Genomic DNA, 16,721 nt, shown 5'->3' on the forward strand with positions numbered 1-16,721 from the left:
TGTAAGTGCTAAGGTGCTCCAAGAAGATGTGCCAACCCGTCACATTAAAAATCACTGACGCAACACCCAAAATTTACGGACAGAGCAAATTTTTTACTGGCATTTTCAAAAATGTACAAAATTACATTTTTAAGTGCAAATTTCAGTCTTTATGCTGCAAACAAATACAATATTAAATTAACAGTGTGATTTGGGGGAGATTTCAAGGTAAAAGAATGTTTGTCATTTTTGACCTGCTGGCTCTGACTGGACTACGACTAGAGTGGAGTGGACTGAATGGGGTCAGGGTGGGGGGCTGGGCCTGCCCACAATGGACTTTTTTCAGGCTTCTTATCAATTCCATTTATTTTCTCACTACCTTGCATGAATTACTGGAAATGAAAGAGCAGGTTTTTTTTGTGATGTAGGAGCATTGGCAATGGTATATAATTAGTATATATGAATATATTAACCTTTTTTTTTTCCTGTCCTGTGAATTCTATTGCATGCTCTTGATCATGATAACCTTAGAAGAAAACACTTTAACCTTTTGACAGTAAATGGGTCATACGTAGTGCGTTATAGCCTCTCCTGCGAATTCAGCTTTAATACAGTAGTGGTTGTGTGTGTGTATTACCCAAAAGTGTGTCTTCTTACAGCTAGAAGGTAACTGTGTGGAGTGTGTGGTGACAGACAGACCCGTCACCAAACGAGCTTGTCATAGACTGTGAAACAGGCTGTCCTCAGTGCCCTATGTCTCTCATGAATATCACAAAACATGATGCAATAAAGTATGTTATAGAGAAGGGTGCGCTGATTTGTGAAAAGCTGCTACCAGAAAAAATATGTGAATAGATGTTTAAGTGTAATAGTGCGCTTTCCAATGTGAAACAAAAAAGTTATAAAAATATAAACGTGTATTCCTGAACACAATATTTCAAAAAATGTGTGATTAAGGTGTATAGCCAAAGCAATTAACACATGAATAAATAAACAGTGTTCAACCATATGTGTGTGTAAAAAATCATATATGGAACAGTGCTAATAGTGAACAGTCCTAGGGTTTGGATTGCAACCAACCCATGTGTAATATAGTGAAAACAAAGTCCAATTTCCAATCCTTTTGATTAGAATATAGTAGACAGAACGTGTTCTGGTGAAAAGTCCAATATTAAATCAATAAGGTGATGAATGATCCCTCCACCTGGTGAAATGCCTCCTTACCCGGCGGAAATAAAGGTAAGTGCCCAAAAAATTTAATTCCTGTGAAGATGCCTCGTATATTTCTTATGAACACCAGCAAACGTGCGCACCCCCAAGTGCAAACAAGCAATAAGAGCCTCTTACCAAATAAAAGAGGGAAAACAGCCTTAAATCAACAGATGGGTAGATGTATGGAGATCTCCCATTCTCAGTCAAAGCCCTATTGGAGGAAACGCGTCAGGAGGGAGGCGTGCCGTTATTGCGTCACTCGGAGGTCCGTGCTGCAGCCGGACACGAGTTGAAACAGAGATCCTCTGCCCGAATTATTGACGATTCCCGCTTGTAACATCTACCCATATGAAAGTGCAATCTGTTTAATAAACTCCTTATGAAAAAGGTAATGCACTATTAGTCCTCCATATATTTTCTATGTACCGTTGCCGCACCACTAAGTGAGTTACCAACCCTGAAGGAAGGAGAGAGGAGGAGTGCCTTCGCCATCCATGCTGCCCCCTCCCAGGATCAGCCCCCCTCCGACATCCCCACTAATAACAGAGTAGCCCGACATGCAGCCCAACTCGCACTTTACTTCTTCAACTACCAATCCGGCTCTCCCCATCAGCTGCTTGACGTGACAGATGTCAAGAAAGCCACCCTTGGGGTAAGTGACAACAGTAACCTGCAGCAACCAATCAGATTTAATCGGCAGCTTGTGCTTACTTCACTTTCTGCATTGTTTTCTGTTACTGGTCGGTCCGGTCGTCGGGAGTCAGACTCCTCCATCGTCCACCTCCGGCAGTCTCCTTCCTCCTGGCTTGCTCGCGCGCGGTCCCCCAGCGCCACCCGCTCGGTCCTGGGCTGTTTATAGGCTGGGGAGGTAGCGGCGGCAGTGGTGGGAAAATTCTGGGTGGGCCATGTGGGCAGGGCACAGGCGGGGGAGGAGACATGATGAGACTGACTGAGTGTGAGTGACCGAGAGGTGCACTCCACGCATGCGCAGTCAGTTTGTCTCTCCGCAGCCATCTTTTTAACGGGCACCTTTTTCCTGCTATGGGCATTTACGGGCAGGAGAAAAGTGCCCTAATTTTACGGGCTATCCGTAAATATACGGACGGTTGGCAACACTGTCCTAGAATAATCACTGGTGCCTTGGTCCCCTTCAGAAAACCTACTCACCAGAGAGGATGGACCCTTGTCAGGGGGAATACAAGCCTTTTTTTGACCCCTGACAAGGGTCCATCCTCTCTGGTGAGTAGGTTTTCTGAAGAGGACCAAGTCACCTGACACCAGTGATTATTCTAGGAGCACCCCAGCACTTACACAGGAGCACCTTATTATTGCATTTGCACAATTTTCTTGCACTACCAGCACTTTTATTTATATTTTGCACTTTGTGCACATGAACTTTGAACTTTTATATATAATTTTCATGGACTTTACTATGAATTTTGTTATTTCAGGCACTATATACTTTTGATTCCAGCACTTCCATTTATTTGTTTGGTTACACCTTGCACTTTGTGCACAGGAAATTTGCATTCCCAATTTTGTGGATCTTAATTATTTAGTCATTTTAGGCATTTTATATTTTCTGCAAGCGCTGTGTTTTTCTGTTTTATTATTAGTAAAGGAGATGCGCCCAGCTATAGTTGTATACATTCGTGGGAGGGGGCCTATACCTCCAGGAAAAGGAAGCCGCATCCCTCTTCACCCAGTAACCAGTCTTTACTCTGAGGAAGTAGTCACTTATCTACTGTAGTTTTATAGGGAATAAGCGAGAAGACCCAAGAGATATAATAGCAAAGATTGAGAAGAGAGAAAGAGGAGAGGGGAAAGGTTGAGAGGGAAAGTAGGGTATGACCTCACACGTCAAAACCCACCATCCTGAAGCTCACACGTCAAAACCCACCATCCTGAAGCTGCCTAAATCAGGTATGGATCGAGGGTCTCCAGTCAGGTACTTGACCCATGGGTCCCAAACCTTTTCAAACATTCACATTTTATCATTCAAGATCACTGACAGGCTCTCATTAATCATAATCCAGGAAAGTTTGTTCTTGAGTTGTTTGAATGGCAAGATGGACGATTTCCAAAATTTTGCGATAATTTTTTCTGACATGAATCTAAAGGCTATGAGACGTCTCTGGGGTCTCGAGGCTGTCTCCACCTTGCAGCCCATTAAAGCCTGTCTTGGGGATTTGACAAAGTTTACTTAGGTGAGAGTGTAGATGAAATTATACAGCCTAAACCAGTTTTGCCTTACCTTAAGACACTGCCACCATATTTGGTACATCGTCTCTTCTTTTTTTTCAAATTCTTTATTTAATCAATAAGACACATAAACAACACTCAACTGGGCCGTTGATAAGGTCCAAAAGAAACAGTTGTAAAATGAAAGCAGCAATATTACAGCAATGAATAACGTGATATCTAACTCAAAATCAGGATGAAAAGGATTATTGCTATCAACAGTCTGTCCAGGTCAGACAATGTGGAAACATAAACCTTAGGTCATGCATGTGTTGTAATACAAATTAAAGAAAGTTCAATCCGGAGTGTGTAAATGGAGGTCTTATTTTTAAAACAGTAGGGGGGGGGAAGAGTGGGAGGAGGGGAAGGAGAGGGGAGGGGAGGACGAGAGAGAAAGGGGGGGGTGGAAAAGCAGAAGGAGAGAGAGAAGAGAAGAAGGAGTAAGGAAACCCGTGCGGGGAACCAGGCCTCAGGCTCAACTGCCAGGGGTTACATCATGCAGAGCCTGCCCTTCGTCCAAAAATGCAAACATATTCCAGCAGTCCCAAGTTTTAGAGTATTGTTCTCTCCTGCCCTGCGAAGACAGCCCCAGGTCCTCAAATGTATTGATCGTTTTCACCTTGTTCAACCACAGCGAGAGCGAGGGTGGAGCCGAGTCTTTCCAACAAAGGTCAATACAGGCCTTGGCAGCATTAAAATGATGGTGGAGGACTGATTTTTTGTATTGTTTAGGTGGGATACTGGAACAGTGTAGTGAAAAGAAGGCCGGGTCATCTGGAATTGGGTATTCTGTTCTTTTAAGCAATTCTCCGCACCTCTTGCCTAAAGTTCCGGAGCTTGGAGCAGCCCCAAAAGATGTGCAGTAACGTGCCCTGTTCCCTAAGACACCGCCAGCACCTGTCTGATGCTTCAGGGAAGAAATGCTTGAGTTTCATAAGGGTGTCTTACCAGTGCGTGAGCAACTTGTAGTTCGTTTCTTGAACACGGGTACAGATCGAAGATCCGAGTGCGAACTGCATAATATTTAATCTCTGGGCCACAGAAAAGGTCCTATTCAGCTCTCCCTCCCATTTCAGGACACCTGGGAGGATAAAATCCTCCAGGGGCGAGGAAAGTAGAGTGCACATCTGAGAGCGCGCATGAGGAAGGGGGTCCCCCCCCCCCCCGAGAGCAGGTCCTCGAAAAGTGTCCGAACCCTATTGAATAGCGAGGGGGGGTCCTAAGCTACGCAGGAAATGTGTAAGCTGCAGGGCTTGTCAGCGAGAGAGGGAAAACAGTCCCCGAGGCCCCGTCAGGAGCGAGAGGGTTGGCCAGGCACCGGAGATAAGAAAGTGCGAGGCTTGAAAGTGTATTTCTTCTAACAGGTCCCTGAACCTGCCCCCTTCACAACCCGGGGGTAAAGCTGGGTTGCCCAGGACTGGGAACATAGGCGAGTGTGGAGGTGAGATGTTCCGTCTAGAGAGAACAGCCGCACAAGTACAGAGGGTCGGTCCCAGGTTTTAAACCCCTTCCAGCAACAGCTGCTTAGGGCTGTACACATGCTGCAATTGTGGCAAGAATTAAACAGTATGTCGCATTCAGTGGGCGTTACCACCACAAACGTAACCAATGCAAGTCAATGGGGTTGCACTGCAACTGCCCTGCACTCACATGCAATATGCAATGTACATGATTTTGGAGTGGTAGTGCAGCATTTACAGGGTTAAATGAAACCATTAGGAGGTGACATAGCACCTTCTCCCCCCACCACCCTGTTAAATGCTCTCTGAAGAGTGATCCAACGTGGAGGGCACTACATGTGTAAATGAGCAGTAAAAAACTGAAAATTTTAAAACACCCGCTCTCATACTGTATACACAAATGTAGCTGCTGGTTATAGATTCCCCTGGGTTACCCATAGCAACAACTCAACAAAATAGCATATTCTAAGTGCTTGGCTCAGTAAGAAAACAGTCCAGGGGTTTTGGGTTTTTGTTGATTTATTTAAGAACTGGGATAGGAGAAGGGATGGGTGGCATACTCCAACTGAATAACTATGCCCAATTGCTGGGACTTTCTGATTAGCTGAATGTGGCAAGGCCGCTGCTTCACCTTGCCACTATAGTGAAGAAGAATTAAATGAACTGCACTGTATTGTGGATAACTCTTCAGGGTCCTACTTGGCACCCCCTTTATCCCTATTCTTCAGGGTTCTACACAGCACCCCCTTTACTGTGACACTCTGTGTGAGCTACCGCCTTGATCCTCCGACTTCACTGGAGTGGTTTCCCTTTCTGAGCAGACCCTTTGGCAAGTCCCCTGGTACCCATGGACACTGTTTTTCCCAGAAGATTCTGCCAGCAGCTCCACTGTCAGCTGTACTGGATCCACTGCGACTCAGCTCCACACCTGGTTCACTAGGCCAACTGCCTAAGACCACTTTCTTCACACAGCAGGAGGAGAGACATGCCGTCATCCTTCTCCTGGGACTCTGCTTCCCACCAAAGATGCCCTATCACATGTCCCCCCGGATTTTATGAGAAATCCCAGGATGCACTGCAACAGTGCCTACCCACTGAGACTCCCACAAAAGCCAATGTGTCACTGGCTGGGTTTCCTACACTGTCCAACAAGCTCCCTTATTGGATACAAAGGAGACACTCCCTCAGACAAAGTGAATCACACCTGGTAACATGTAACAGGCAACCTAATAGATCAGGCTCCCCTGATAAGTAGAAAGAGCCAAAAATGCTTTAACCTAGCACCTACCTAGGAGGGTGCTACACATACATTTGAATGTTAATGCCAGATGCACCTTTGCATCACAAATATTAGGTATCGTCACGCATACTAGAGGTGAAATCAAATATTTTAGAACCATCTAACTCTAAATCGATGACCAGTAAAGGCTTTTAAAACATAGGCTATGTACAATATTGGGTACCAAAGTTTGCTGGTGTTTCACGGGTGCAATTTTAGGACTTGATATATGTTTGGTATCTATTGACTCAAAGCAAATTCATCTTTCTATTTTTCCACAAATTGGGGAATTTATTGTATTTGTGTACGCCTAAAATAACTATATTGCAATGGACGCCCTCCCACAACTGGCAAAAAATAAAGGGGTTAAAACCCTCCCTTACTCTAACCAAAATTTAAAAAAGGTTTGTCTTTAGTTTTCCTTTAAGGAATTCAGAGAGGTGGGGGTGGAGACTGCAGGAGTTGTGTCAGCAGAAGACAGAGGGAGAGCAGTACACTGATCTTCCCAGTAAAGAGTAAAGGGAGGGTGTGTCAGCACAAGTCTAGCCGCCATTGGAGTGGTCAGGACAAGCAGGCTGTCCAGGCTGGGATGGATGTGCTTCTATGTCTAGCGTGGTTAGTTTGGAATAGGAAAGCAGGGGGACTGGCAGGATCACCATTCCCAATACAAAAAGTGAACAGGATACAGAACTTTTAACCCATATCAGGAATATGATAGGGTAACATACATTTTAAGTATCTTCAGGCCTTAAGTGTCCATTTAAGACATGTGCAAAAAAGAAAAAAAAAAAAAACAGCAGAGGCGTAATTTGACGTTTCATTTCTATTAAAATATCACTATGAGGATGTATGTGTCATTTTACTGTACTAATAGTTACAAACGTTTATGGAAGCTGCTTGTAGAAAACCATTGTATGTGTAATCGAAATGTTATGGTGTCTTGATTAATATTTAAATGAAGCTGGAATATTTTCAGTTAATGCTCTGGGAAATCCATACATTAACATTCTCTGCATAATCAAACAGCCTGACTTGGAAATCAGTATGTGTGAAGAATCTCCACACACCCAGGGGTTTCATTGGGCAAATGATATATATATTATATTTAATACAGTCTGCCCCTACCATTAACTCTTTCACTGCCAGGGCAATTTTTACACACGTTTATAAAACAAAAATTTAGACCTAAAGATTATTCAAAACACCCCAAAACATTATTTATTTTCTGAAGACACATGCCCTAGAAAATTTTCAGGCCCTTTGAATCTGGTATGGATCTTAAAAAGGGAAACTCCACCCCAAAAAAAAAAAAAAAAGACGGCATGGGGTTCCCCCCAAAATCCCTACCAGACCCTTATTCAAGCATGAAGCCCCAGAGCAGGCATACGGCCACCAGAGGACACACCCGTGACAGCTAGGCATGTTCCGGGAGGACCTTGTATAAGGTCCACCCAAACGAGGGAAGTGGTTAACCCCTAAAATCCCTCACCACCATGCCAAAATCGTGTGCATTGCATTCAGTTGCAGCTTCCTTCATTTACTTGCATGGGTTGAATTCAGCAGACAGCTCTGCCCATTGATCATGACAGGAAATCATTTTTGCTGCACATATGTATACAGCTGCCCAACACCTTAAGCGGGCCATAGGTGTTGCAGTTTTCATTCCTGTAACCATGGGATGCAGGAAAGAAAATCACTTGATTCCCCCATCAACACTGACTGCGGAGCTATTGTGTTCTCCTGGCAGGGGGGCCTGTCCCTTTTGGGAGAACACAGTGATTACGGTTAGCAGTATAGCAGCTGGCAATAATCGCAGGTAAAAATCCGACATCAATCGATCAATAGAACGACTTGTAAACAATCAGCCTGCTAATATATGGTTTGAATCTTGACCGGTCCATGCAGAACCCTGTTGAGGCCCTAAAGCCTTGTTCACGTGGGAGGACGGAGGGCATCAAAAGCTAGAACTAAAGCCCCTCAATAAGGAGATGCAACTGTTCAGGGCTGTACACATGCCATGGCACGATGCTTTGCTTCATGACAACAGAAAAATTTATTGGAATGTGGCCCCACTGCAACTGCATTCAATGAGCATGGCTGCAGCACAGTGGGTCAGCATTTTCAGGGTTTAAACAGGCAGGAAGGAGCCTTCTCACCACCTATTACATGCCCTCTAAAAAGTGATCCACCATTGATCATTCTTTGAAGGGGCAGCAATGATAGTTGCATGTCTGAACAAGCTCTTAGACTCCTTTCAGCCCCCCTTCCTTCCTCAGAGCCCCACGAGATCCCTTTTGTTCTATGCACCACTCAGATTAAACCATGTTTTCCCTCCTTCATCTTCCTGACAAAGATGCTTAATAGTCCTCCTCAGACTAGCACCAGCACTGACACATGGACATTTTTTCCTTCCAGTGACACCACTGGCACAGGGAGGTTTGTTCCTTCCAGTGACACCACTATTGCGGGGGGCAATTGTCTCGCAGTGTACCACAACTATTGGTACTATTTCAGCACATGCCACTGACATATATTTTGCTCCGCATGCTGCCCCAATCCCTTTCTCCATATGGGAAGGGGGGGGGTGAGAGTACTATCTTTGCCCTGGGCACTGGATGACTTTGTCCTGACACTTGCTCTGCCAGATGAGGCCTTACAAAAACGCTGATATGGCAAAGAAGGTAAGTATTTTACACAGTAGGCTATATTTAGGAGTTTGGGTGCAGCTAAAGGACAACTATTATTAAAGTCTAGCTGTCCTTTAGGTATAGATCTACATTAGGTTAACATTTCAGTATACCTTGCTGGTCTCCAGGTAAATGTTGTGTGTTTATTCATTAATTTTGTTTAATTGATACCTGTAATTTCTATGTTATTTGCAGATTCCAGAAATTCTTGTTACATACAGTTACTACAAAATAAAAAGTTGCCCATATTAAAGCGGAATACTGGCCAAACATTTATACATAATGTTAAAATTCATACATGTAAGCAGTTTGATGTAAAACACAATATATAGTAGTTATAAATCATGTATTTTTTCAAGTATCTTTGATTACCTTCAATTATTACGACCCCAAGGCATGCAACTACTGCTGTCCCAACGATCATAGTCAGAAACAGGCCAAATGGAACTGCAGACAGTGCTATAAAGACCATAAGTGAGAGGGATATGAATGGGCGCTCGTCCAAGTATTGTCCAATGGGGGAGTTCATGAAGGCGATCACCTAAGTGAAACAAAGTAGCAGGTTGAAGAAATGCCAAAACTACGACATACAACAAATCAACTATATATATTAGAAAGGGTTTTCATTTTACACCCACACAAAAAGTTAATTTTGCTTCCAGCTAATGTTATCACAAGCAAGTAAAAGTAACCCACTTACATTATTCTCGGTGTTACAGTGGTTATTACTCGCCACTCTGTAACCATATGCTAACAGGCAACTTAAACAGCCAATTACAAAATAAGGGAAGGCCTACCTCCACCTGACACTGATGTCCTGCTGTTTTTTTATAATGTTAAGTGAAGTGAAGGCCAAGAGTTCTCCTTTAATTTATTCAGGGTTAAAAAAAAAATCAAATACTGGCTTGAGAAGATCCCCCCCCCCCCCCCCAATCACAATCTTTGCAGGTACCCTGCTCTCCCTTATTTACTTTTTGCTTTCTCTCTCTCCTTTTTCTGTCTCTCTCGCTGTTTTGGAGCACTGACTACACAGGAGGCGAATAAAATAGGATCAAACTTATGACAGCAGTAAGAGGTGAACGTTATTTCTTATTATTTTTTTAAACATATATGTATTTACACCCATGCTAAACTAAATGTATGTGCACATTGGTGAACTAAACATACACAAATTAAAACAAGAAAAAAGAAAAGGAAGGAGAGCTGCTGTCAATCAGATATCTACTGTTCCGGTTACATAAACAAATTTTCCTACTGATTTCTTCTGTATTAAAGTGTATTGTAGTCGTACTGTCTACCCTCAAGTTGTAAAGCGCTGCATAAAAAATACTGTATTATAATAATAGTAATAATAATAATAATAATAGGATAAAGACAGTGCTCTCATATACTATATATATATATATATATATATATATATATATATATGTAATTATTGTGCATCTATAAATATTTTTTGGCATTAACAGCAAATTTTAAACCAAGTGCAGGGCATAGCTATGGGGGTGAATTATGCCCCCAGTGTGGCAAATATTTTCTTGAATAATATTAATGAGGAGATACATGGCAAGAAATGGCCCCAATTACAACTATACAGAAGGTATATTGATAATATCATAATTATTTGGCAAGGAAGAAAACAGGAACTGGATAGATTTACACTCAACACCCATGAACATACTATAAACTTTATTGATTTGGTTATTTTCAAGAATGGAAACAAGTTTTGTACAAAAACATTCTTTAAAAGGTACTGACAGGAATAGATACATTCCTGTCAGTAGCTGTCATCATCCAAAATGGAAGAGGGCAATAACAAAAGGTCAGTTTATACGCATTAAGCAAGATGTGTAGGACCTCCCTGCTGGAGAAGAAAAATAAGGGTAAGTCATCTGACATGGCCTTTATAACCGGGTACAATTGTCAATTTAAATTACTTGAAAAAAAAGTGTAATAAAGCATTGTCCCATTCTGATAAAAGATTCTACAGAAGAAATCGCAGTTCATCTACTGTATAGAAGAGCACTGGGCCTTAGGATTAAAGTGGTTCACAATGTCCTGGACCCCCCCCCAAAAAAAGTTACGTTTGTGGATGACACGTTTTTTTTCAGATGAGGTAGATGCATGTGTTGTAGAATAACTAGGTGGGGAAAGAGGAAAAAAGATCAAGTTCAAATCTAACCAGACTCAGCAGGAATTTTATACTATAAATCTAATTATGTGCATCAGTACATATTTACATATATGTGTTACAACAGGGCTCAAAATTTTAAGTCATGAGCTACTAGCCAGGCCTTAAGAGTTACTCGCCACTTGTTGCCCCACCCAAACCCTACCCTGCTGCGCCCCTAAACACGTGCCTCCTTAAATGCAGAGTGCCCACAGCATGCCTTCTTAAATGCAGAGTGCCCACAGCATGCCCCCTTTCAATGCAGAGTAACCACAGCGTGCCCCTTATCAATGCAGAGTGACCACAGCGTGCCCCCTTTCAATGCAGAGTGCCCACAGCGTGCCCCCTTAAATGCAGAGTGCCCACAGCGTGCCTCCTTAAATTCAGAGTGCCCACAGCGTGCCCCCTTAAATGTAGAGTGCCCACAGTGTGCCCCCTTAAATGCAGAGTGCCCACAGCGTGCCCCCTTAAATGCAGAGTGCCCACAGCATGCCCCCTTAAATGTAGAGTGACCACAGTGTGCCCCCTTAAATGCAGAGTTAGCACAGCGTGCCCCCTTAAATGTAGAGTGACCATAGCGTGCCCCCTTAAATCCAGAGTTAGCACAGCGTGCCCCCTTAAATGTAGAGTGACCATAGCGTGCCCCCTTAAATGAAGAGTTAGACCAGCGTTCACTTACCTGATGCAGCGGCGGCTTCTCCTAATCCACCGCATCTCCCAAGTCCTCTTCCTCCTTGGCCAATGGCAATTGTTTGCCTTTCGGCCAATCAGGAAACGGCTTCCTGATTGGCCAGGAGGAGGATCCGTGTGACAATAGCGAATCATTCGCTATTGTAACACAATGAGTGGGCTCAGGGCGCACTCCTCTGCGCCCCGGGTCCACCCTTTTCTGAAGAACAATGCACTCACTACAATGCAGTCTGCGCTGTGAACGGCAGCGGCGGTAGGCACTACATCCCCCATACAGCACAGCCCTTACTCGCCATCCTCATCATTCCAATCGCAAAATGAGAGCAGGCGAGTGGAATTTATGAGGGCTGTGTTACAATGTACATGTGAGCTGCAATATGTAGGCTGTGCTACATGTATTGGAGAACACAATACCAATATTCAAAATGGGTACAAAAAACACAGTGTATTGAACCATTTCAGGTTGCTCCATCTGAAAGACCCAACATACTTAACCTTTTATGGCATAAAGTCACCCAGCATTGGAGAGGGGCAAATCTCAAAAGGAAAGACTTGGAGAAACCAGGTGGGAATATGACATGGATACCCTCTGCCCCAGGGGCCTCAGTGTAGAACTGGACATTAATAGTTGTATATCAAATTATTAAATTCATGGTCAGTAAAAGTATTTTTTGTTTAAAATAATTTTTTATTAATGTACCATTTTTAATATATATATATATATATATATATATATATATATATATATATATATATATATATATATATACATACATACACACATATATACATACATACATACATACACACACACACACACACACACACACACACACACACACGTATATACACTATATTACCAAAAGTATTGGGACATATATATATTTAATCCATGTGTTGAGGCGCTAGCTTAAAATCAAAATATCCGGTGATATTGTGTAGGCTTCTGGGAAAATCTATTAAAAGAGGTACTATTTCATTTTTATATAATTCCTTTCTGAATCAAGTATCCAATGTGATGTCTTTAACATGTAGGAAGGGATGGGAGGAGGATATTGGTCCCATATCTAATGAGGAATGGTCCAATATTTTGGAGAATGTGACTAAGGTCTCCCTCACATCCACACAGAGGCTTACACAGTTATTTATTGTGCATCGCACATACCACACCCCCACTCATTTATATAAATGGCAGAGGAGGGATTCTCCGTTATGCCCTCGGTGTAAGATTCATAATGGTACATTTATTCATACTGTATGTTATGGAAATGCCCCAAACTTACCCGATACTGGAAAACAATAATATTAACTATTAATACATGGAATATTACTCTCCCTTATGAACCAAAAATAGGTCTGTTAGGTTGCTTGAATGGGAAGGAATATTCTCCATATATACAGACGGCAATTCTTGTAGTGCTTTTTTAGCCAGAAAGCTTGTTGCAAAGAAGTGGCTCTCTCCTTCTCCTCCCAGTCATTCCGAATGGGTTGGGGAGGTGAATATGACACTACTTTGTGAATATCTCACATAAAAGAGGCAGTTCGAGAAAATTTGATCGTACTTGGGAACAATGGCTAGCTGTTCCGGGGTTGGCCCCGGCACAGCTGGCCTCCATTAGAATTTTTGGAGGCATGTCCTCCTTAAGTTTAGAAAACAACTGACTTTCAGAGGCCCTAAAAGGTAGACCAATGTAATATATTAGAAGAAAACTATATTGATCCCGAGAATACTGGTCTTGGCAGAGAAAGAGGTGAAATAGATGGTTAATACAGAGGCAAAAAGAGAGGAGTGGGCTTGAATTTTTTTTTTTTTTTTTTTGGGGGGTTGTGCTAAACATGTAGTTAGTTAGGAAATAAAATGAGAAAAATAGTTATATACTAGAGTATGTGCATGTAACGAGATGAAGGTATTTCTGTATAGAGATAAATAATGATCATTTATATATGTATTGATGGATGTACATAGATCTGTTGTTATACTGGTCTATATATATATATATATATATATATATATGGGTCTGAGTTTTGATTATTGTACCTATCTTGTTGTATTGTCAATTTTTCTTTAATAAAAATTTTCTGATTAAAAAAAAAAAAAAAATCAAAATATATGTGATAATATGAATGTTCCAATAGCCATAGACACTATACAAAAAATTGTGAAATAAAAACAACCAAGTCTGTGAAACCAAATTGATAACAAGTATAAGTCTTGTAGTAATAAATATCTAAACAGGAAACAATCTTCTATTGCACTTGATGCATGCTCTTCGCACTTTAAAAGTGCTCCAGTTTAAAAAAATGTGCTCCACCAGCTACTATAAGGGGGGGCCCACTCACCAGATATCTATGTGCTACCAGGACCCTCACAGGTTATGTGGTTAATCCTAAGATTAGTGTATACTTGATGTCCTATTCTCTCATCCAATATCACCAGCAGGAAAGTCCCAGAATGAAAAAACAATAGCGCAATAATTGTGCAGTACGTTTATTTAAACATTTTTAATTAAAAACATATGCCAATGCACTTACATTTCCATGTGCCAGAAAGCGGCACCCACTGCACAACCCTTGTAAAGTAAAATTTCTTAACGCTCACCTCTGTGAGCCAGTGTGCGTTTCACCTGAGTCGGATGTGACATCAGCAAGACCCAGAAGTTCCGCCACTACTAAGACCTCAATGCATTTCACCGGAAAGGCATCATCAGGCAACCTCACAACTGTGCTTCTGGAAGAACGGTCAAACATTGCCATATACACACTCCTAAACCTTGTAGACAGCCTTCCCAGAAGAGTTGAAGCTGTTATAGCTGCAAAGGGTGGACCAACTAAACGTTTAACCCTCCAGACTAAGACTGGGATGCCAATAAAGTTCATGTGCATGTAAAGACAGGCGTCCCAATACTTTTGGTAATCTAGTGTATATATACACACAGTATGTGTGTGTTTTTTTTTATTGGTAATTTAATATATGATATTTGAGATGTAGCGTGAGTATCACCATTTGGGATGACAGGCAATCTATTTTCTCCCCACTAGATATCGCTATACAGATGATTTATAATTTCATAGGTTTTAAATTGATGGAACGTCCCAGAAAAGGCAACTTCAATAGAAGTAGACTACTAGATGATAATGTTTCTGACGCATCAACTGCATCTTCTTTTTACAGGTCGACACATAATAGAACACATCGAGGATCACAGAAAACCTCTATGTCTCACCCCACTATGTCAGGCACAGGTGATGGTGTACGTGGTGATACTGACACTAATCGCACACAAGCACAAAAACTTAAACCCCCCCACCCTCGGATGGGGAAGACAATAGTTACACGATGGGCGACAATGATGGTAAAACACATCCCACATGCCCAGATACAGGCGCTACTCTGAAATCCCCCAAGTCTTTTTTTCAGACACCAGCTTCCAAACAGAAGGCAAGCACTACACAACGATCACACAACACCCCAGCACAAAGCAACATAGACCAATATGTGGTTAATCCAACTTAACAAAGTCACACACTTTTGATGTTATCAACCTGACCCCTTACACCTTACTTCCACAGAAATAGAAGTATTAGAATTCAGTTTAAACTTTTGCCCCTCATGCAACCTTGATCAATTTGAATGCATTAAAGATAAAAATCTTTTTGCAAGGAAACTACATTTTAAGAGGCATTGGCACAATCAAACAACATAATCAAACCGTGATACACATGTAAAATGGTCCCGGGCAGACTATACAATGCTCAAAATGTTAAACCAATTGGAAAAGGAAGGAGGAGTATGGAATGATCCCCAGGAAATGTTCTGGGTTTTGGCAGAATCAGAGGAGGTGACAAGTTCTGACTTCACCCCTCCAGAATATACAAAATACAAAACAAATCAGACAAATTTCCTTTCTTCTCCAATTCAAATCTGAAACTATTTGTTGAACTGGTGACCCAAGATATTCAACAAATACATCCAACATCTAGGGAATCAAATTTAACACATACACAAAGGGATGCCATCAACCTATTGCAAGCTAGACAGGATATAATTATAAAACCGTCAAAAGGGGCAACCTCATAAATGATTGATGACTATATGACAATGTGTCAAAGGATCAAGTGTGCCCCAATATACCCAAACCTGTACCTGGGGGGGGGGGGGAGGGTGGAAGCAGGAGGTGTTCACATCTGAACCTATGTCGCTATATCTGTGCCACACACTACTGTGGTGCAGGGATAGCGACAAAATATAGATTTTTTGGACGGGACCAGTGGAACTCCTGATATAGTTTATTAAGGCATTACATCAAAATGATTTTAGTCTATCATTTACCCTACATTGGCACAAGGACTCTCTGCCTTTACTGGATCTGATAATCCGAAAAGGATCAGATGGGTCAATTTCTACGGATTTATTCTGCAAAGACACAGCTGGCAACTCTCTACTTCACTTCCAAAGTGCTCATCCATCACACCTCATTGATTCTATACCAAAGGGCCAACATCTCTGAATTAAACAGAATTGTAGTGAGAATACATATTTTCTAGAACAAGCTAATAGCTTGAGAGAACACTTCACCAATAGGGGCTACATTCAGAAGACACTTAGGCAAGCCTATATGAAAATAGAATGGAAGGAATGCCCTTGATAATCCTCAAGAATTCCTACTCTTTCAAAGAGAACCCTCCCCTCCTGAACAACAAAATATACGTCCCATTACAAAGTTCAATAATCAACATGTCACAATAAGACACATCCTAAATAGCCATTGGCACCTCTTGAGAGATGACCCGACACTCAATTTATTTATTGATCTGAAACAATACATTACATTCAAACTTAATCAATCCCTTAAAGTGGAACTGCACTGCATCTGGGCACCACAAACCAAAAATGATATTTTATTCATTTTTAGTATTTAAAACAAACTCCCCCAGCCATCCATGTCTCCATGCTTTATTTTGCTGAGAAATTATTTTGAAAAACGCCCCCTGGCATTTTTGGC

General features: G+C 41.9%; 1 protein-coding gene across 1 annotated transcript in view; it reads right to left on the reverse strand.

Annotated features, from left to right (window-relative positions):
• LDAF1 (lipid droplet assembly factor 1) overlaps positions 1-16,721 on the reverse strand; it is a 261,173-nt gene that overhangs the window by 85,577 nt on the left and 158,875 nt on the right. Inside the window, exon 3 of the mRNA XM_082262317.1 lies at positions 9,231-9,399. Coding sequence (XP_082118443.1) covers positions 9,231-9,399 — 169 coding nt within the window. The remainder of the gene's footprint in view (positions 1-9,230; positions 9,400-16,721) is intronic.

This window comes from Pelophylax lessonae (assembly GCF_965119305.1).
Source record: "Pelophylax lessonae genome assembly, chromosome: 6".
Classification (NCBI taxonomy): domain Eukaryota; kingdom Metazoa; phylum Chordata; class Amphibia; order Anura; family Ranidae; genus Pelophylax; species Pelophylax lessonae.